The sequence below is a fragment of the Rhynchophorus ferrugineus genome, unplaced genomic scaffold (genome assembly GCF_030347505.1).
Source record: "Rhynchophorus ferrugineus isolate W39M unplaced genomic scaffold, kcgeb_rfMv2 rfM5, whole genome shotgun sequence".
Classification (NCBI taxonomy): Eukaryota; Metazoa; Arthropoda; class Insecta; order Coleoptera; family Curculionidae; genus Rhynchophorus; species Rhynchophorus ferrugineus.
The window spans coordinates 14,749,036-14,773,641 of record NW_027472584.1 but is presented as its reverse complement, the minus strand read 5'-3'; the positions used below and the strand labels follow the sequence as shown (position 1 = coordinate 14,773,641).

At 29.2% G+C, this 24,606-nt stretch overlaps 1 protein-coding gene across 2 annotated transcripts in view; it reads right to left on the bottom strand.

Annotated features, from left to right (window-relative positions):
• The window catches only part of Pi3K21B (phosphatidylinositol 3-kinase regulatory subunit alpha), a 107,492-nt gene that overhangs the window by 35,463 nt on the left and 47,423 nt on the right, over positions 1 to 24,606 (bottom strand). The window contains exon 5 of one of the 2 annotated variants that reach the window (XM_076404906.1): positions 18,439 to 18,542. In XM_076404906.1, the coding sequence (XP_076261021.1) occupies positions 18,439 to 18,542 (104 nt within the window). Of the gene's footprint in view, positions 1 to 18,438; positions 19,102 to 24,606 lie in introns of those variants that run through there. The other variant, XM_076404905.1, reaches the window with a different exon arrangement.

Sequence of the window (24,606 nt, the reverse complement as noted above, 5' to 3'; positions counted from 1 at the left end):
ATGATGTGTCAACACATCACCGTAGAACAAACAAGCCTAATTAATCAAAAATCACAAATCCTAAAAGCTTAATTTCGTTCGCTTTTCGTTGACCCCATTATTCAGTCAAATTGTTCTTGGAATTATTATTATTATTGCATTTCACATATCTTTAAATTTCCTACTTCCAAACGTACACTGAAAATAGTTCATATTCAATAAAATAGAAAAAATTTTAAAAATCAAGAAACAAGCTAAATCAGGTTATGGATGATATTTACTACGACTGTGAATTAGTCTTGAAGGGTATCTATATTGCATCGGGCATTTCTGTAAATATTTCGTTGGAAAAGATAAGTTATTAAAGTTTACTTTTCATTTGACGTGATATTTTACTGTGAAAATATATGAGCGAATATGAGCCCATGGAACAAGTACAATGTCGTCGAGTCGGAAACTTAACGGTGACAAAGAGCGACTTCAGCAGCTCATTCTACAAAACTTGAATATGAGGAACTAGAAGCTTAAAAGCAGCAGCGGAAAACGATGGAAAAAATATTGGATTGGTATGGCAATCGGTAGCCTGGTTCTAGTGAATTATGTCTCGTTTACATACAGCTTTTCAATTGACACCTAATTCGTTTTAAATGCGCTTAAATTCATATCTCAAGCCAATAATTCACTCACAGACACTCTTTATCGTGTACCTTGCAATTACATTTTTCTTTTGATTCAAAAAAACATCATATTCACGGTGATATTCACCAAAACGTCATTAAGCATTAGTAACGCCAAGTAATTTAAATAATTTATAATTAAGTACCATAATAATAACCAAGAAAATTAATACAGCATATACAAAAAATTCTCAGACTAACCGAAGAAAAAGCAAATTTGATAAAAATTGTCTTCAAAATTTTAAATCAAATATTTAATGAGTTTAAAATTTTTTATCAACGCCTAAAACCAACCTTCACCACAAATGATTTTATCGCCCTCAATGAAACGTCTTTAAATAATAAGTACATACATACAAAAGAAACTGTCAAACATGATTAATTAATTAATCTTAATCCTAACTGATACGAAGTCCTACTTTGATAATGACCGGGTGAAATTATTGGTTAATATAGAAATAAAAGCAAACAACCGTTTTCTTTAACTTTTCATTTTAGATATATCTTTCGAACCACATTGTTAAATAATACGAAATAAATTCTTCTCTCAATTATGTTAAATAGTTTTTAACGAATAAGTAGTAAATATTTAATAATAAATAACAACAATAATATTATAATATATTTAATTAAAGAAAAATAATGTAATTATATATAAAGATATGTTAAATAAACAATACACAAGGAAGCATGTTCCTGACTAAACTAATCTCGTCATAAAAATCTTAACATTTGTTAATATATAAATATAACACTTCTAAAATCGAAAGAAGCTTCAGTTTTGACTGTTTCAAATTCGAAACACGTGTACTCATTATTTTAAATTTTTTGTTCTTTTTTTTGCTGTAATTATACCGGTGAAGCTGAATTGTTTTTGCAGTATCTTTCATGGTTGGATGAATCAAAGAAAAATTACAGTGATATGTTGAATAATTCTCAAGCAGAATTCACTTTATCAAATCTACCAACAAAATTAGAACATTATTATTATAAAACATGATTAAACCCAGGTAGGACAGCCTTATTAGCCTTATTGAAATGCTAAAGTTCTTCGTTAATATATAGATTTATTTCTTATTAATATATATTTTCAACGTCAAGGGAGTATTGAACTTATACTATTTCTAAGTAGAACCACATGTATTCTGTTTTAATGAATGAATGCTAATATTAAATGGACCTATACGCATTCTACTATGCAGATGGTGCTATTTCTTTTTGTAGCAGTATTCATAAGTGTAGAAAAATTTAGTAGTGCTATTTTTTATCGAATACAACACTTATTGAATAACCTGAAAAAATACACAGGTGGTGTCGATTTTTGACCGTAGGTTTCATGATACAAGAGTACAAAATAAATAAGTTGCATGTTTCAAATTCACTTCTTTCGCCCAATCTATTAACACATATAGAAAACAATTTATTATAAAATATGATTAGTCCAAGATAGGAAAGCTTTCTTTGACCTCTCGAAACAGTGATGTTCTTAATCGGTGTAGTTTCACATCAGCCTCGTTATAAACATATATATATATATATATATATATATATATATATATATATATATATATATATATATATATATATATATATATATATATATATATATATATATTGCACACGTGCATTGAGTAGTTAATATTAACTGGATCAGTCATTATAACAAATAAGAAAATATTAGTTATATTAATCAAGACGTCACAAAGCATTGTATTGGGCGTTTGCATGTATTTTAATCAGCAATATCTATTGGTGAAAATACGAAGTATTAATGTAAACAACCAAACCTAACTGTTGAGTCCTTATAACACTTTTCAAGCCATTGCTTCGCTTGAAAGGTATTTTCTCCCATCAAGAAGCAGTGTAAAATTACAACACGAAATTGTTTTTGATCCGTTGTTTTGAAAATAACAAAAGTAGTGTCACTCTTAACACAATAAGTCACAAATTTATTAGTAGAATATCATGAAATTTTAACAGCTTTCTTTTGAAGATTAGTACTAACTGATAAAGCTGTGAATGCAATATAACTAACGCCGTCTATGTGTTAGATCCGGGACTTTACAGCCCATGTGTTATTTAACACAAAAATTATTTTGGTATTGAACAACTTACTATATAAGATGTAAATTATTTCATCAAAGCTTTATAAGATATGATATATACAGGTAATATCGATGTTCCTGGTCGATTAGTTAATTTCACAGCAATTGAGTTAAAAACTTTTTTTTCTATATATACACTCTCAATTGTATAGTTTCCCAACTTCCACGGAAGCTTTAGTTTTTTGCCATTTCTGATCCGAAACACGTGTATTCAGTATTTTATGTTTTTTGTTCCGTTTTTGCACGGCTTTTTTTTCAGGCTAGAGAGTTTTTTCTCGACGGCCCAATTTTTATTTAAAACCGACAGATTTTGTTTTCTCCTTGAATTACTTTCCTCCCTTTCGCTTATTTTTTTACTTGAAATTAATTTTATAAATCGCTCGTGTTTGGGGTGTTGCCTGAAATATGGTCTTGACAGGAGCAACAGAAGAAAAAAAAATGACTTCGTAATAAGTTCTCGACAGGTTTCCTGTGTGTTGCGATCTTTTCCCTCTTTTCGTCATGTCGGTCAGTTATTCTATTTTGTCGTGTGTACAACCAAACGAACCCGCTTCGAAAGCAGGTAAGAAATAATTCCTGTATTTTTCTGGAGAAAAATTTAAATTTCCTTTTTCATATTTTTTCTTCTTTTTATTACAAGGCTGGGATTTTCCTCAATATTCATATAAAAATTCTCCCGTTTCAAAGACTCTGTAGGACTCTCATGAATAAATTATTAAATTTCTTTCAATTTCATAATGTTCAATTAATTCAATTTATAATTTCGTGTAGCCTAGAGTGAACCAAAGCACGTATTTCGTTATCACTTCATTTAACTTCACTAACTAATTAAATTACAAAATTGTTATTTTAGTATTGTGCGAATGGGTTCACTGGAACCTGTCTACCCGAGACTTTCATTCACAAACTTATGGTTTAATACTTTAATGTAAATTGCTGATTAAAAAATCTTATAAAAAATCATTCAAATATCCTCCTTGAAATCATGATGCACTATAATAATTAGTTTAGAATTCCAATAATGAATATAACAGCACGCATTCTGACTATATTTTATTTTAAAAGGTCTCTTACCTAACTTTTTCTTTTTTCTAGCAAAATGGGAACACCATGTGTAAAGAACTAACCCATGCTGCATCAATCTGAACTAGTAATAATCAGAAGGTCTAGCTGGGTGCGGTAGAACTTCGCATTGGAATTGCAATAATGTATCATTTACAATCCCTGAAATGTGTGGCCCAGAGTTGACATGAAAAATATGACTTTACGTCTGTTACTCGCTACTGCTGTCCTCATTTTGCAGCAACAAATATTTTTATCTGCTCAAATGACGTTGATCGACATCTGTACAACAAGACTTTAGACCGCTTCTGTATCGATATGGATAGTTCTCCTAGACTAACCTAGAACTTCTGGCTTTTGGAATTGTTGTAGTAAATCCATTTTTCAGCGTTAATCACAATACGATACAAAAAATTATTTTTAATTTGCCTAACAAACAATAAAACAGCGATGATGAAACGGTTCGGTATGGCATTTTCAGTGAATTCGAATGGCAGCCATTTTCCGTACTCTTTGGTCTTTCACACATGTAAACTTCCGATCTCTGTCACTGACATCATAATCAGTACTTTTAAATCACTTAAATCACCAACAAATGAGGTATAACAGAGCAGCTACACCATTAGTTTCTAAAACTGTTTGATGGGCTTCAGCATGAGATTTATTCAAATCAAAATCAAGAAGTAACGAATGTCGAAATTGCAACTGAAGTGTTCCATGATGAGCATCTGTATATAATGAATAACTCAATAATACTAAATGGAATCCCGTTAAATTATTAGTTATGTAGAAAAATATCCAAAACTATCGGATTTAATAGTTGGGTTAGATTGTTCATTGTCATTATTGGTAATTTTAATGAAGCGTAAATAATATATTTGATAGGTTGTCGAATTATGAACAAAACACGACTTGTGGAAGTTTTACTCTAAGAAAAATAACTTTATTAATTGATGGCAAGTGTCATTGAAAGTTGTTATTGGATGTTATTAGAAACTTGGTCTAAACATTTTAGTTGAGAAATAACATACTGTTCAGCCAAGACAACTCTAAATTAGGAAACTGGAAGCTTAAACTGAACATCGTTATCTTGTCAAATCGTCTTCTATTTCAAACAATGCGTTTGTGTCAAACAATGGAAGAAAAACAGCCATTAAATATAATTCTGAAAATGTCTACTCTACCATGATGTCACGTGGTCTGAATGAACAAAACATTTTTATAGAGCCATCCAAAAATGAACCGACATTTGCTACGAATGAACAATTGCTAGCTTCAAAAGACATATAGTTTCCCTGTCATGTAACTCAAATGCTACTAGAAGGAGAATCAGTGGATGAAACAGGATAATGCGGTGGCTAACGATAGCTTTGTTTAGGGTTTTCATTATCTTGTAAAGATAACGTGAATTGGCTACAAACCCGTGCCATTTGCCCCCTGGATTCTTTCTTGTATGATTTTCTGCAGGTTTATGTTAATAAGCCTCCCAAAACCTGGGAAGTCACCAAACGAAATAAAAGCCTACAGACCTATATCCCTGCTGCTAGTGATATCTAAGGTTTTTGAAAAACTCCTGTTGAAAAGAATAAAACCGATCATAGAGAGAAAAAAGACCAACACACCAGTTTGGGTTTATTAACAAGCACTCAACAAATGACCAGGTCCACAGAATAACAGATCTTATTGAAAAAGCCTATGAAAGTAAAAAAGTATGCTCATTATTCTTCGATGTCTTCGATAAGGTTTGACATGAAGGCCTTGTTGATAAACTACAAAAATGCTACCAAAACAACACACCGAACTATTAAAATCATACATTACAACCAGAGTGTTTAGAGTCAAACAAGATGAAGCTTACTCTACAATAAAAGAAGCTGAAGCAGGTGTACCACAAGGAAGTGTACTGGAACCAATGCTTTATCTACTTTACACTTCTGATATACAACAAATGTAAAATATTACGATGGCTACATTTGCTGATGATACTGCGATTATAGCTGTCGGAGACAATAGTGAAGAAGCCTCACGAAAATGACAACAGGCAAGTGACAATATAAATAATTGGACACAAGCTTGGAAAATAAAAATTAATGAAAGTAAATCTGTACATGTGCAGTTCACCTATAAACAGACCGCACAAGCACCAATAACATTAAATAATACTAATACGAAAAGAACTGGAATTGAAATATAGGAAAATCTACTGGCTAATTGGAAGAAAATCACAATTATCGGTACATAATAAATTGTTATTATATAAGCAAATACTGAAACCTATATAGACATACGGAGTTCAATTATGGAGATGTTCTGCAAAGAGTAACATAAATAAAATACAAATTTTTCACAACAAAGTCACGAGAGGTATTGTGGGTGCACCCAAATACTATAGGACTGATTACCTACATCGAGACCTTCAGACACCCACAGTCAGTCAAGAAATCAAGAGAAGCAAGGGGGCATGAGGAAAGATTCCATTCTCATAAGAATATTGAAATATTGCATTTTGAATACCACCAGAACAGGACACAGACTCAAAAGAATCAAACCATCTGATATTGTGTAGTGTTGTGTAGTGAGGTGAATATATTAACAAATACAGCAGTGACATATATAAACATTATTTCACCAGAGACTGAGATAAGGCCGATGGGTCCCCCTAGTTATATACCTAGATTTAAGTTATCACAAAGACAAATTGTAGGTTAGACGGAAACGACTAGTAACAATGTATTAATGAAAAAAATGTTAATAAGCCACAATGAACCGATGCCATTACAATTAACATAACCCAGACCATCGCTCACATTTAGTCCGATTTATCTGGAGAAGTATCAAAGTCATTAAAAATTAGACCACTCGGATCTATACCACCCTGAGAAACTTGTTAACGTTATTATATTCCATATATAATTAACGAAAAAAGAATATCGTCAATACACTTTAACATTCACAGTGAATATTCAAAAACATAATTCTAACAATGAGAGCAGCTCCAACTTTTGCCGGTTTTAATTCGAAACACGTGTAATCATTGTTTAATTTTTTTGTTCACTTTTCCAATTCTAATTACAGCTGCGATTCTGAAGTGTATGTATAGTAGTTGCTGTCATAGTTGAATCAATTACAACAATATGTTAATATGTTTCAAACACATTTTAAGCAGAATTAATTTTATCAAAGGTATAATATACACATACAGAATATAACTAATTTGTGTTTGTTGGTATATAAATAACGTCAAGAGTATTAATTTTCATTAAACCGATAAATATTTACTCAGATATCGACATCTTGCTTTCCTAAAACTCCTTAAATTTTACTGTAGTATTACCGTGACCATTCATAGATTCAACGTATCCAGTACAAACTAATATTTACAGTATAAATGTAGTATGCAAGTTCTCGATTTGACAACAGATGGCTCCAAGCCTAATAAATTGTATATAGCTATTTGTTTTATTTGTATATCCTATTTAGATTGATATTGTTTATTTAATTTGCACATGATCTGTCTGAAAGCACCTGCAGAATTTGTAACAAAAATGTGAAGGCGAAAAATAGAAGGCGTTACTGGTTGAAGATCCACGGTAAAAAAAGAAGAACTTAGCAATGTTAACAAATGCTGACCAATCAACCAGTACCAGGTGCTTGAAAAGCCTTGGAATTATTTAAAATCTTGGGAATTGCATGGAACCCAGATTGATATCCCACTCTATATCTCAAACTTAGCAATTTCTGATTACCAGCTGAATTACTAAAAATAATCCGATTTTGAACATCTTTTTCGATTAGTATAATAGGAACAGAGTTAACAAAATTATTTTGAGTGTAAATTGAAATAATCAATAGAAAGATGTCAGATATAAAGGTAATAAACCAATTTCATAGCGTTTAATGAAAGATATATATACTAAACACTGATAAGTAATAAAAATTATTCATTGAACTGCTTATCATAAAAACTATTAAATATGGAACCCTTTCTATACAATATTATACTGTCAAATTGCTTTCTGATACGCTGATTTCACAGCTTCAATGAAATAATACAGTGACTTTGATAACAAGTATAGTGTGTTAATGTGAAATATCCAACAAAATATCTCCAATTTCATATATCGATATAATTTTAGTTACGGTCACCAATAATTATATAAATCAGTCTTAATCTTTGACACTCAGTGGCTTACAGGCCTACATTGATAACAATAACGTAAATTTATTAATGTAATTTCAAACTATCAACTAAATACATAAGACAAGACAGTTTTTGTAATAACTATTTTGACAATCAATAACACCAGTAAAGAAATGTCAAGAAATAATACACCGAAAATATTAGGTATAATATAGAAAGAACAAGAAATGTAAGACAAAGACATAATACAGAGAAAGCAAACGTTTTGGTACATCATTCTTGAAAGGTGATGTCATCAAGGAAACTAAACACAGTATAGAATCTAAAGTATCAAGGATTGATAGATGTTTTAATAACAATTTATCTTTCGAAATGTAGCCATGTTCAATGAGCAATAACGTATCACACTGAGTTAACGCATAAAGAAATAGTATTTCTGGAGTAGATTTTAGTGCAAGTATTGGTTGCATAATGTTTTTATAGCTTTGATCGTACAGCCGTTTGGAAACTGTTCGTCACACATGTGGGAGTTGCGTATTAGTTCTAGATTTTAACTCTGTATGAATGTAACTTTTGTAAATGTAATTTAAAAAAAAATAAAAAAAATAAAAATAAAATAATTTACAAATTTAGTGGGAAACTATTAAATTTAACGCAATAAAATGATAAGGTTTTTCAAAAATGTTAGCAATAATATAAAAAATTGTGTTAATAAAAATATAAACATTAATAACAATACGACTCCATAGATATAGACCAATGAAATGCTAATGTTATAAGATAATTAATGATTCTATTTCCTTTCATTTTTGATTTTGTTTTTCATACATTAGTGAAATCCCATTAAAAAAACATAAGGATGTTACTTTGAAACTCTCGTCTTTTAAGTGTTGTTTAAAACAAAATTACATCCATCAATTGAAGATTTTCTACAAAATAGTCCTAAGGCTCAATAAAAATAGCAAAACCCTGCAGAGCCTTTGAGAAGTTCATATAAAATAACAGAATTGTTGGTTACTGATATAAAATAACATATTGATATTTATAAACTTTCATTCTGTGATCTTGGTTTTGGGTCAAGGCCTGTTAAAAATTCTCAGAAAACTCACAGACCTCTACAAACTCTAATGCTGAATGTTTCACCTTCAAAATTAAAGAAACATGAAAAATCAGCAGTATATACCACTGTATATAAACATATTTCAAGTCATAATAGTGGTAAGAACTCGTGGGTCCGAGTGTGCTGTAATATCAAACAAATGAATTAAATAAAACAAGTGAACTATTAACTAAACCCAATGGAAACAATATTAAAACATTTCACTTTTAACCTTGAATAGATAATGAGAAAAAATACTATTAAATACAAAAAGTTACATATCCATCATCAGAAAAAAAAACTTCAAATTCGATAGTTCTACACGAATGTTTATAAAAACCCAGAATAATAAAACAGGTGTGTATTTTCATTATTCAAAATGGTTTTATTTTAAATAGACTAGATCAAACGTTCACTTTATAGGATGAAGACAAAGATTTCAATTCAAAATGTTATTTAATCTTGATAATATATATTAATCCGTTGATCTTGATCAGTGATATTTCTTGGCGAAAATGTGAAACAACTGTTAAATAACCTAACCTAACTATTAAAATTTGTAGTTTCGACTTTTTCTTTAGTCCAGAAGCGTAATATTCATGTAGTGTATTATGAGCTGCTAAAACTGAATAAAACTGTTAGTGCAGTTGTCTGCCGACGTCAATTAAACGACATATTGTTGCGAAGACCAATAAATGTGACGAAAATTGTGAAAAATAACAGCGAACTCACCAGGCATACTGCCTTCTGATTCTGATTAAAAAAGGCTCAATAAATGCAAAAACGTCGGTGATTGGAGCGCTGTCCAACGGTGGTGCTAACTAAAAAGTGGTAGCTAGAGAAACAGTCGTAGCCTTATAAACAAGGGGTGGGCGACATGTGTAAAGAAAAAACATGTGAAATCAAATTTTAAATCTGAAGCACCCATGGAAGCAGTTCGGAAAAAAAATCTAAGATCAGAGATGGAGCAACTAGATTTTTTTATGTAATATTTATCGTAGATATAATCTTTTGATAAGATCGGATGGTGAAAGGGCGTGAAACTGCTGACACTGTGGGCATTTCAATTAAAGGGATGAACAGGGGAGTGTCTTGACAACTCATTTGATCTGAAAGAAAAAAGGTTGCACAAGATGGGTGTCACGATTTACAATTGATAATAAACATAACCGAATATTAAGCTCAAAAGAATATTTGGGGGGTGTTAAAAGGCAACAGAAATTAAGTTAGCTATCGAATCAACAGTACTTGATAAAGATATATTTAATATATGTGCTTGATGAAGGAAAATACTACTTTTAAGTTGTTCCCCTGATGTATTTCACTCAGTTTGGTGAGAATATTATTTACAGATTTTTAAGTAATATTTATCGTAGATATAATCTTTTGATCGAATCGGAAGTTAAAGGGCGTGGAACTATTGATACTGCTAAACGAATTAGTTTAGCCATGTACTTGATGAAAATATATTCAGGACAAGTAATATAGCATCATTAAGAAATGTAACATTCATATTTTTATTATAGAATGCATACAACAGGTAGAAAAACAGAAAAGCATTAAGTAAAAAATACAATATATTTTATACATATTATTCTCTTGTCCAAACCAGGTACATGCGTCGCTATTTACTGACAAACATTACAGGAGTGTAGAAACCGGAAATGGAGGTAACATCACTAATCGACCAATATGAACATCACATGAACAAAACGATCTTCGCGATATGGGTGAAATGCCATTCTAAACATAATTAAACTTAAGAAAAATTTCAGCAAAATATAATCTAGATTCAATTATTCAACGATTTTATTACGTTTCTATATAATATATATACACACAAATAATAATAGACGATCGCTTTCTACGCAGAATTGATTTTAAAGTCAAATCGTTGAACCACCAAATCATTGACACAATTACTACTAAAAATCAGTGTTTAAAATCGATTTAGAAAATAATTATTCTTTGATCAAAAATCTAAGAACGGTACAAAATCAAATTACTAGATACTCATTTTTTTTTGTCAAATTTAGCAATTATGTAGTAAAATGGCACGCACAACTACAACATTTTAATAAAAATAATTATAGATACAAAATACCTATACATACGATATAATTTTTAGTGATCACATCATATCCCAATTGCCCAATTTGTTGGTTTCAACGATTCCTTTTCATGTCAATGAAAAACAACGGACAGGAGGGTTAAAACCTTCAAAGAACTTTTAGACAGATAGCTTAGCAGTTGATGAATCAACTGTTTCTAGACGTTTATGTTATGAGATGGGAAAGATCCAGAAGAAGGGAAAATGGCTCCCAGACGAATAAGATAAAAAAAATTTGCAGATATCTACCGATGTCAATTAAACAAATTGAATGACGTATTGCTGCAAAAAAATGGAAAAAATAATTAAAAAACAGTTATAGCAATTAACAGACGCTGGGCAAGATTTATGAAGGGATACACTGGTGTAGAACGAATGGGAAGTTCTACCGCATCCAGCGTACTCACCAGACATAGTAGCTTTTGTTTACCGCTTATTCAGATCGATGCAGCACAGCTTGACTTGCAAACGCTTTCAAAATATTAACTAAAAATGCTTCCAAATGCAAAAATGGACTAATGAGTGCCAAACCAGCATCGTTTTCTCAACACAGTATCATCATGTTTCCAGAAATATGGGAAATAATGTAAAAATTGATAGAAAATATTTTGATTTACATATGCCTCTTGAAGAAATGCTCAGAATAAATGCAAGCACTTAATATATACACATTTTGATACAAATACTAGCCAAATCATGCTGCTTCTAAAAATTATTAATCGAAAAGTGTAATATCTCATAAAAAAAGTAAATATTCTTTCTTTAGATGAATGTACCAAATAAGTGGAATCAATAGCACTTTCCTATAATAGTTTCCATTTTCTTTTTGTTCTAAGTTCAACTTTTCAATTGACTTGAGTGATTTTAACTTTTTCAGTTGTCCTGGATCATCTTTATAAACTAAAATCGAAGTTGAAAAATGTAAAGTGAAAAACTGTATTGTTTATACTTCAATTACGCAAACTCAAAAATTAAAACCGATAGACAAAGCCTTGGCTTACCTGAATATCGTTACAAAAATTTAGAATATAATTATAAAATAATTGTAAATAATTTAAAATTATTCAAAATCCTAGTAAAATAATCAACTATTCATTCACAAATTATAATTTAGTCATCACTATTTGTTTATACTCATATTATGATTGTTGTACAATAACTACTTGTTAAACAGGATTAAAATAGTTAATTTTACTATGGAACCTCGTACCTAAAAGCACACCAGGAATTTTATTTAGTTGTAAATAATAAGACTGCATTCTAAGAATAATAATTATTTGCATTATCATTAAACTGAAACGCATTTCCTATGAAACATTTGTTTGGAACATTTTGGTCTTTATTATTTATATTATTATTTTTCAAAAGGTTAGGCTAGGACATCCAATATAAACGTTTTCATCTAATTTGTACGGATTTCGCAAGATGTGACCGAACGTTATCATCTTCCTGTTTCTGCTATAGTATTTATGCGTTTATAGCGCTTTTTTTCTTTCAATGTTCGATTCAAACGTATCATTGCAATCAATAGCACACAACAGCTAACACTATACATACAGAAAAAAAGAAAATATAATATAAATATAATAAGACAACAAGAGATTATATGTATTTTCAAATCAAAACGTTGAGCGATCAAAATCGTTGACCAGTTAGTGATCGATCAAATATTAACAGAATTTACTCAATATTACTTGTTATTTAATCATAAATCCGAAGATCATGGACTAAATTACTGATTTTTAATTATTTTTCAATGCCTTAATAAATTAGTAAGTAGCTAAAAAAAAATTAATACTTGATCGTATTCAACGTCACGATCGTGATCACAAATAGCATAAAACAAAAATCAAATCAGAGCGTTGATTGATCAATGACCATTGACACAGTTAATTAAATAAATATTGGACAGTCAATCCATAATCACAAGTCGATATCCATCAAATATTGACGGGGGTATTCGTTAAATTAATTAACAAATCGGGACTGCGGCAAGAAACAAATTATTTCGATGTGTCCATTTAACACAGAGAAAGAATTTATTCAGGAATCAAATAACTCTGAGATCAAATCATTAAAACATTTATTTATAGAAATGACCATTGTTCCATAATTCATTAATCTTCAAACACAAATCTATCAACAGTGCAGAATCAAATTACTGATTTATTTTAATCATAAAAATTGGTGTGACATAACCTCGATAAAATTAGTATGATACTATCTCAATAATTCTTTTTTGATCAATATTTTTGAATTAAATAGCTCTATAATCCAAATCATAATAATTCATTATTAAGTTACAAAATGTTAGGTTAGATTAGGTGCTATATATATATATATATATATATATATATATATATATATATATATATATATATATATATATATATATATATATATAAAGAATGAATAAATGAGTGTCGAAAGAATGATCATCGATCTATTTCATTCTTCTCAATTTCGAATCCGTGGTGTCCTTTAAGCATTGATCTAAACAAGTGATAATTAGAAGACCTTATGTCTGATGAGTACGCTGATGCAGCAGAATTTACCATTCAAGATGCAAGAGTGTATACTTTACAACTCTTGTAACGTATGACCAAGCGTGTCAGGCAAGAGGAGTACTTTGCACCTGTTACTCGCTATTACTAGTCTTTTTTGAAATACTATGTTCTATTTGTTGGACTGTGATTGTGATTATCATAGTGATCGTCGATTTTGAGCATTTCTTGATCTTCTCCTGTATACACTAAATAATTCAATCATACTAAATGGAATACTAACACTTTCTTAATACCGGATTTCCTTCCTTGCTTCACCTTATATATAACAAAAACGTGTATACATTGGATTAAACTAATTTATAGAATGAAAACATTATAGAAGGTCGTTATCAACTGCAACTGGTGTGTGTGAGGCTGCCTTTTCGGTCATTTTCATTTTTGCAAAAAAAAAATTAATTAAATTCCGATAGCTAACAGTTGATCGTTAATCACTCATTCGACAAATATTTGCAAATATTAATGATTGAGATATTGAGTAGAAAATAAACTTGGAAAGCAATATGGTCAGAACCATAAACACCAAGGCAACACTGCGGACTGTTCCTAGAGAAAAATGAATGAATTAACATGATTTATATATTAATACTGATAAGAATTAGATTTTATATAGGCTAGACCTGCTGCTTAACGTGGGTTTCGAACCACGTTTCTCGGCATTAAGCGTGCCGAATTTTGAGATTTATAAATTAACCAATAGAACTTAAATAACTTCAAAAATCAGTTAATAATTAACAGTATTTTCGGTTAACTGATAATGGAAGATACGGGTGAAAAAGTAGTAGCTCAACCGTACGAAACCACTATGGAAGATCATTGTCAATTGTAATTGATATGTTTGGGCTGAGCGTTAATAGAAAAAAAGTCATTATATAGGTAGAAATGCGATGAGCTGACTTTAGAATACCACAACGCTTTGTTACATGATACAAAATCCGTATAAATCTATATGGAAAAGCTTAAACAAGTAGTCTTCCATTATCTCATTATTGTTATTATTATAAATAGCTTTAGATGGTAATTGTGAGCGATTAATAAAAACTTAGTCAACAAGGTGCAAAATATAGCAATGAATTTATCGTTAACTCATTATTACTTAGTGAACAAATCGCTTGAAATTAAATCGTATATTTTTGTGTTGAATATACCAGAAATATAAAGACTCTTACTAGAACTTAAAGTGGTCTGCGACGAGCTAACACCAGAATAGACAAGAAGCCCATGAGAATATCACAGATTTGATCGACGAATAACAAGACTAAAAACGCTCGATGTTATACCATGGCAGTGAAAGTATGTTTCACTATATAACTTTATTTATTAAACCCTACATTTTAAAAAACACGAAACAAAGAAATAGTGAATATAAATCTGATCGTATTGTAGCAAAAAAAGAATCCTGGACATATTTCTAAATATGTCTCTATTAGACTGACCCTGTACAACGAATATAAATTATATCTGAAAGTTTCCATCAGGATGTAATAATGCGATACATCTGTAGCTTAAAAAATGTCACTATAAAAATATTTGTATAATAGAAAATGGATCTCGTACAGAGACCGAAAAAATACACCTGGGTCTCTCTAAACAGACACATGTCTGAACAGAATTACGCGATATTACAATAAAAGACCCTTTTTAGGACGAATGCAATAATATCACAGTATACATATCGTAAATAATATATAACGTACTATTATGTACATTCTATAAGCATATCTTCTGGACTTGCCCAAGAAAATGTCCAGTTCTACCTGGTTTGATTGCTGAGTACATAATCATTTTCCGATGATTAGATTTTTATGGCTTATAATTTAAATATATTCTCAGATTATGTCTTCTCTCATATTTAGTCTCTGATAACTACCTCCAGTAAAGCTATTTTTAATATAAATATTAAGACATCTAGGCAAAAAGATATTGTTTCTCTACCTATATTTTGTTATAACAAACTTGGAACATATTGTTAATCCCTGTCGTCTTTATAAAAAAAAACTATTTTAGATTTAATATTTGAACAATATTCTGAATAATTTTACTTAATAAATATTGCTTCAAATATTAGATATTTTATAACATTTAGGGAGATTTTATATTAATATTTTGTGTTAATAAAATTGTATTATTGTATTACTATTAAGTATATTATAGTACTATTAAGTATTGTGAATAATACGACGGAGAATAGAAAGAATATTTTGTCTTCACAATCATTTATTTAAATACTAGCTTTATATTTAAAATCCCAATAAAAATGTGATGAACTAATTAATTTAGTAAAAATCGTTATATATAGATTCGTTCAAACATGACCAAAGGAGCAAAAATACATTTAAATATTGTATTTACGAAATTCGTATATACTCTCTTTACAAAATAACCGTTTTACATTTAATATTCGAAATAAAATATGAAGAACCGGCTTGGTGGCGCAGTGGTACAGGCGATATGACGATTCTGCTACTATTGCCATAGCCAAGGTATAGGGTTCGAATCCTGCTGGGGCATGGTCGTAAATTTATGTTTGTGATTGTCCTTAAGCTAGAGTGCAAAATCCGGCAAGGAAAATAATCCCAGTCACGCCAGTAACCAGACTGGGTAAGACCGGATAGCTTCTGGGATAATTTCTAAAATTGGTCGGTCGGCAGGCTTAATGCTGAGAACTGTAGTTCAGAACCCACGTTAAACTTTAGGCCCAGTCCAGAAAAACCCATAGTTGGTAAAAGGAGACTTTAAAATACATAAAAAAATATGAAGAAATATCTTATTTAGTAAATAAACCGAGACATGATCAAAGAGAAAAACATCTTTATATATATATGTGGTATCATAAAAAAAAATCAAAGCGATTTTTTTAAATTGATTTTGAAAATGCCAACACTAATCTAAATTGATATCTAATTAATAATTTTAGCACGCGTTAGCGGGAATTTACATAAAAAACGACATACAATTTTGAACAAATTAGTTCTATTTACTAAAAAATTAAGGTGGATTGATCATAATTGGAAATTTATCATAGAAATCCTAAATATTTTAATTCTTATTCTACATCTAAAATTGCAAAATTAATATAACATATCGACAAAACGTTTACCTTTTCTTATATTTATTATAAATAAAAGAAAAATATAGTGCATTAAATCCTAACCAGCTCGGTAACTTCGTCTGATGCTACCATTGCAACTAAAAAAAAAACGTTTATCCAACAGTATCACGATAAGCATATAGCATATTTCAAAATAGCAATACAGGAAAAAAATAAATTATGAATTGTATAAGCGGGCAATAACATTCTTTTCCGCATAACTATATTTAAAAAGATAAAATCAACAATACATCGTAAAGCTGGTAAAATTAAAAGTGAAGTGGATCATTAAATGGTTGTAGTACGTTCCTATCAATGAGATCTTCCGAGAAAAATATTTTCAATTCCTCTAAATATATATTACTCTGAATAATGTCTGTTCTTAATTAAAATTGTTATACGTGATAAGTAATTTTATAAATAATGATACACGCAATTACGGGATAATTAAGGCACATTTTGTTAATATGATTAATTAAAAAACATGACAGAATATGTAAAATATAAATATGTGTATACAAAAATGAACAAAAGGATACCTTTTTTATTTATCTGTATTTTATTAACACGAAACTGGAATTATGTTTCCTGATCATTGTCTATATTTAAAAATTAATATTGGATAATATATTGAAATAATTCATAGTTGGGAATATAAATATATAAGAAAAAGATGCTGTCTACATCAATATTTTGTTATAAAATTTAATATATCTAATCACTGTTTAGATACAAATTACTATTTTATAATTAATAACGAACAAATATATTATTATTACAAATATTTATTTTCTAATCAGTCTTTATATTTGCGAAATATTACATTTTCAACAAATAAATAATAAATAAAAAAACATCAAAAGGAAAAATCAGAAGAATAATTTATCAACACATATTAAACCTGATACAAATTATGGATGTATTTAATAAATACAAAAAAACTAGAAGAATTTTTTAAATCCTAATGAAACGAAAATATATTCTGAGAATATATTTATTTCTTGCTCATTACCTGTACCAAATAAATCTTTTTGATTAAACATTTGATAAATTAGAGGGAAGAGTGAAGGTCCATCAAAAAATTGAAAATGGTAATACGTTTTTTATGGTTATTATTAGTTTCTATTGCCATGGTTGTATTTATATTTTAAATAAAACATTCCATTTATTTTTAAATTATGATGATACTATTAATATACTTTATGTCATATATACTACCTAAGTACTGACAGGAATTATTTTTGATTGGTATAAAGTGACCATAGTGATCGAAGCTACTACTATTTTACGTATTTATATTTTACACAGATCTGATCTAATGCAAAAGAAAAGTGAATTATATGTGATATATTTTCACAGAGTTGATAATCAAGGGTATTATGAATGAACAGAAGTTCAGGATAAAACAAAAATGTGGCCAATCATGTCTTCCCGAGAGAAAAAAAAGCAGCACAATTTGCTTTTGTTTCTTCTTTTATTATGCGGTTTGATATTTTGTGCTCCCAAAAACAGGTTTGTAAAAACACACTTTCTGGTTATATCAAGAAAAATGTTATAAGTCGTTAGTATCACTGTCGTGAACAAGATAAAAAAAAAGAACTGAGACTTACCTTGTCGTGATTCAGCGTAACCGGTGGTGGCTCATTGGGATCCTTCTGGCAGGTGTAATTGTTAAGATATCGGGAGCAATAATTATGGAAACAGGCGTGACATTCTGTAGAGCAACAAATTTCACAATTACAACAACAACTCAAAGCACATGTACAGAGTTTATGGTGGAAAGACAAAACCATACTACAGTTTATAACAGTAGGTGTAGTGCCTTTTACGACATTCGAAGCCTCCAAATTAAGGCCCCAGAAGTCCATGTTACGTTTCTCTATGTCTTTAATAGATTTGGTAGCGGTCTCTCCATATTCATCTAGCGAAGAGTCGCTAGACTGTGAATTCTGAGCTGCCGGTATTCCTATGCCCCTCAACATATAGTTTTCTGCATCTATATTAACCAGTGGATGTAAATGGTTTTTATAATCAACTTGTCCGCTCATCCGACTATACATTTTCTCTGTAGCGAATTCTCCGTATTCTTGTTTCGTCGCTTCAATCTTGCTCATGTTCATTTTTTCATCATTGTCGAAGAGCGAGTGCTTTTTACACACGGTAACACCATTAGGGTACGAAAGGGGTAAGGGGTACAGGGTACAGGAAATATATAGGCACGATCAACGCGGCGACCCAACTACTTCGAAGCCGCACAAAATACTGACTGCTACAACGAACGAACTAAACGAATCGCAATGTATGATTCCAATCGCGGCGTTGCCACTTCCTTTGCGCGCGAGTTAACTCTGAATAATTGACTGGTCCTTTACAACCTGCTGTTATATCGGCGCGCTTATTTAGATTTTACCATTGTATACATTTTGAAAATTAAATGTTTGTATATTTTTATTTTACATATTTATATCATTTTTATCAGACTTCAGGTTTAACATAAATTTGACAATCTTCTACCACGAATAAAATTTGCAAAATTTTTTAACTCAATTGTTCTGAAATTCATGAATTTTTATTGTGCCACAAGTGACATGCAATTCTATCTTGAATCCCTATGATAAAATCTTAAAAATTAATTAATATTACGATTTCACTCAACAAGATATTGTAAAAGACGTCTCGAATATCTCAAAAAATCCTTAAAAGAGCGAAAATTATACACATTTCTTAGTATAGAACTTCAGCTAAACAAAAAGGCAATATTTAAAACTGATACAATTTTTTTTTTAAATGTTCATTTTTCATTGATTAATGTACAAATATATTTTGTCAAATATATTATTATGTGTTTAAAACCAGTCAAATAATGCAACATAAAAATTATAACAAACTGACCCAGAGTAAATTATTACTGGAATCAATGTGATTACACTTGATATGTGATGAAATCAACGTAAGTCAATTTATAAAAAAATATAGTTCATTAACATATAAATCAAATAGTTTCATTAAAAATGTGGATTTTTTTATCTAAAACGATTTCGTTGAAATTTCTTAAGCCACCCAATATTAAATTCCCAATCTGAAACAATCAACTAATACACAGCGAGTGGCAACATTGTGAGTCAGCTGATATAGCGCTTGCGCGAGGCCCATTTCGGAACTAGGAATACGTTATGACATGGAATAATTTTACCTATTAAAATGGGAAGGTTCCGTAAGTTGGGATATTCTAGTTCATTTCAATTAATATTATATTAATCTCTAGAATGCGTAAATATTGTATCGAAATATTTTCGCTAACAAATTTTCTTTACTAAACAAAATCGAGAAAAATCTGCGTTGAACACTTTCGGTTTAAAACACAACGAGCGTTTCAAATAATAATTTCGATAAATGCTCTTTAAACGACAAAAAAAACATCTAATTTAGAGATAATTATATCTACAAAATACTAGGCATTGTTCAAGATAATTTTATTCATTATTTTATATAAGATTTATATCGGTTAAACACTTTTAATTCAATTGACTTGGATTTGATAAATGAACGGTATTGACAGCAAAAATGTAGGAAGATTCTTGTGGATAGGTAAAGTATTTACCACACGGTGTGCAGTCTCTAGTTGTTTTGCAAATAGATTGAATGCAGATCAATTTGTTTTCTTAAGAGATTTAAGTTCAGATTAAGTTAGTGGATGTTTTAAATGAAAACCACAATAAAATTGTCATTTTTATAGCTTATAATATGTAACAAAATATAATTATAAAATATATATTTATAGCAATATTGAGCAAATTATGAAGAAGTTTGATGAACGATATTGATTAAAAATGCATGAAAATTCCTAATAACTATATAATGATATTGGTAATTAAGGTAGTAGGATATTTTTAGAGATTAAAGGCAGGTTCGTTCTATCAAATAAATCAAATGAGGTGTACATCGAGATACTTGAATTGAGATATTCTCACTTTGTACTTAAAACAATTGGCAAGAAACTTATTACTGCAATTTACTTTAAAATAATTTTTTTTATAGATGTTCCAATAATATGCGTTCCTTTATTATTTTTGTCGTTTATAAAATTAAAAATAAAACATGTGCATAAAAAAAATGTGTAACGAAAAAAAATTATCGAGACATTTTTGAAGAACTTCGTTAACATGAATATAAGAACGATATTGATGTAAAAAGGATGAAAATTCTTAATAACTAAAAATATAAATAATTAAGTTAATAATATATTTTTAAATAGATTGATTGATTCATTCCTACTGATTCATAACGTACTGAAATAATAAATACTGATAACACTGAAATTGCGTTGAACATGATATAATAAATGAACGATAATGATTTAAAAGATATATGAAAATTCTTTTTAACTAAAAGCTTGGGTAATTAAATTAATGGCTAATAAGATATTTTTAGATAGACTGAAGCCAGATTCGTTCTGTGAAATAAATCAAATGAGTTGAACATCGAGATACTTGAATTGCGATTATCTCCCTAGGTACATGTTTACATGTTTTTTATAGCGGTTCGAATAATATGTATTATTTTATTCTTTAAAATTTTTGTCACTTCAACTTCCAAACAAAAAACTAGGTGTAAAAAATGTATAACGAAAAAAATTATCCAGACTTTTTTGAAGAACTTCGTTAACATGAATATAAGAACGATATTGATGTAAAAAGTGTATGATAATTCTTAATAACTAAAAATATAAATAATTAAGTTAATAATATATTTTTAAATAGATTGAAGGAAATTTCAGTCGTACTGATTCATAACGTACTGGTTTAAATTGGACTCACTGAAATTGCAATATGGAAAAAAAATATTGTCATTTTTTTGAAGAGCTTTCATGATATAACAAGTGAACGATAATGATTTAAAATATATATGAAAATTTTTTTTAACTAAAAGCATGGGTAATTAAATTAATGGCTAATAAGATAATTTTAGATAGATTGAAGCCAGATTCGTTCTGTGAAATAAATCAAATGAGGTGAACATCGAGATACTTGAATTGCGATTATCTCCCTAGGTACTTAAAAAAATTGACAACAAACTTATTACTGCAATTTACTATAAAATACATGTTTTTTTATAGCGGCTCGAATAATATGCATTATTTTATTCTTTAAAATTTTTGTCACTTCTAAATTCCAAACAAAAAACTAGGTGTAAAAAATGTATAACGAAAAAAATTATCGAGACTTTTTTGAAGAGCTTTGGTAACATCAATATAAGAACAATAATGATTTAAACAGTGTATGATAATTCTTAATAACTCAAGATATAAATAATGAAGTTAATAACATATTTTTAAATAGTTTGAAGGCAGTTTCAATTGTACTGATTCATAACGTAGTGGTTCAAATTGGACTCAGTGAAATTGCAGTATCGAAAAAAATTATTGTAATTTTTTTGAAGAGCTTTCATGATATAACAAGTGAATTAAAATGTATATGAAAATTCTTTTTCACTAAAAGCATGGGCAATTAAATTAATGGCTAATAAGATAATTTTAGATAGATTGAAGCCAGATTCGTTCTGTGAAATAAATCAAATGAGGTGAACATCGAGATACTTGAATTGCGATTATCTCCCTAGGTACTTAAAAAAATTGACAACAAACTTATTACTGCAATTTACTATAAAATACATGTTTTTTATAGCGGTTCGAATAATATGCATTATTTTATTCTTTAAAATTTTTGTCACTTCTAAATTCCAAACAAAAAACTAGGTGTAAAAAATGTTTAACGAAAAAAATTATCGAGACTTTTTTGAAGAACTTTAGTAACATCAATATAAGAACAATAATGATTTAAACAGTGTATGATAATTCTTAATAACTAAAAATAAATATAAATAATTAAGGTAATAATATATTCTTAAATAGATTGAAGGCAGTTTCATTCGTATTGATTCATAAGGTACTGGTTTGAATTGGACTCAGTGAAATTGCAATATCGAAAATAAATTATCGAAATGTTTTTGAAGAGCTTTCGTAATAATAGTAAATGAACGACAATTATTTAAAAAATGTATGGAAATTTGTAATAACTAAAAGCATCGGTAATTAAATTAAATGGCTAATAATATATTTTTAGATAGATTGGAACCAGATTCGTTCTGTGAAATAAATCAAATGAGGTGAACATCGAGATACTTGAATTGTGATTATCTCACTGGGTACTTAAAACAATTGGCAAAAAACTTGTTACTGCAATTTACTATAAAATACATGTTTTTATAGTGGTTCGAATAACATGCATTCTTTTATTTTTTAAAATTTTTGTAGTTTAAAAACTTCAAAATAAAAACGTATGTATAGAAAAATGTATAACGAAGAAAAATTATCGAGGCTTTTTTGAAGAACTTTGGTAACATCAATATAAGGGCGATATTGATGTAAAAAGTGTATGATAATTCTTAATAACTAAAAATAAATATAAATAATTAAGGTAATAATATATTTTTAAATAGATTCAAGGCAGTTTCATTCGTATTGATTCATAATGTACTGGTTTAAATTGGACTCAGTGAAATTGCAATATCGAAAAAAAATTATCGAAATGTTTTTGAAGAGCTTTCGTAATAATAGTAAATGAACGACAATTATTTAAAACATGTATGGAAATTCTTAATAACTAAAAGCATCGGTAATTAAATTAAATGGATAATAAGATATTTTTAGATAGATTGAAGCCAGATTCGTTCTGTGAAATAACTCAAATGAGGTAAACATCGAATTGTGATTATCTCATTGGATATTAAAGAAATGCTAATATACTTATTGCACTCATTTACGAATAAAATATAGTTTTTTTACTGGTTAAAATAATATACTATATTTTGTTCTTTTAATAGCAACTAAATTGGCAATAACGAAAAATTATTATACAGATTCTTAATTAATCCAGAGGTCGATCGAATATTAGGTATTGAGAAATAAATCATATTGCCGGCGCTTTACATGATATAGTGTAGGAAATATAACTTTCCGTTGTTTCTTCAGTTTATTTTGCTTAATAGACAGTAATTTATATTCTTTCATGTATGTTAGATTTTGAACCGAATAAAGTGTTTTAAGTTTTACTTCCTTGTTTTATTGACATTCGCAATCAATTGGAAGAATTAGTCTATCAAGAATGGTATCAAACCTTTTAAAAATTATTTAAATCATTGGGAGTCATAGGAAACTTGTCAACAGTAGACAAACGCTTACAACCTTCGAAAAACATAAACAACTAAGGTAATGGTCATCTTTACGAAAAAATTGAAATATAGGAAAATGTACTGGCTAGTTGGAAGAACATCACAAATATCGGTACATAATAAATAGCTAATATATAAGCAAATACCGAAACCTATATGGACATACAGAGTTCAATTATGGGGATGTTCTGCAAAGAGTAACATAGCTTTTTGAGAGATGTAAGACATCCTTTCATACACTCTTACAGGGCATAGATATAGTTTAAACGGTCTAAAGATAACCCTCGGAGAGGTTTAATAGAACTTCCAGACATTACCTTAAAAAGAATGAAATTTTAAAGGCATAAAATAAGACCAAGGAAGATAAACTATTTGAATTTCTATATCTTGATGAAACTTATTCGAATATTTCAAAATGGTTCATTGTGGCACTCTTGGCAAGGCAGTAACAAAAAAAGTGTAAAGACAAAAAAAATTGATGGAAAAAGGTAAAAGTTACAATAGCATTCGATTAGGCTTCGTTGGTCATTATATTTATTAATAATTAG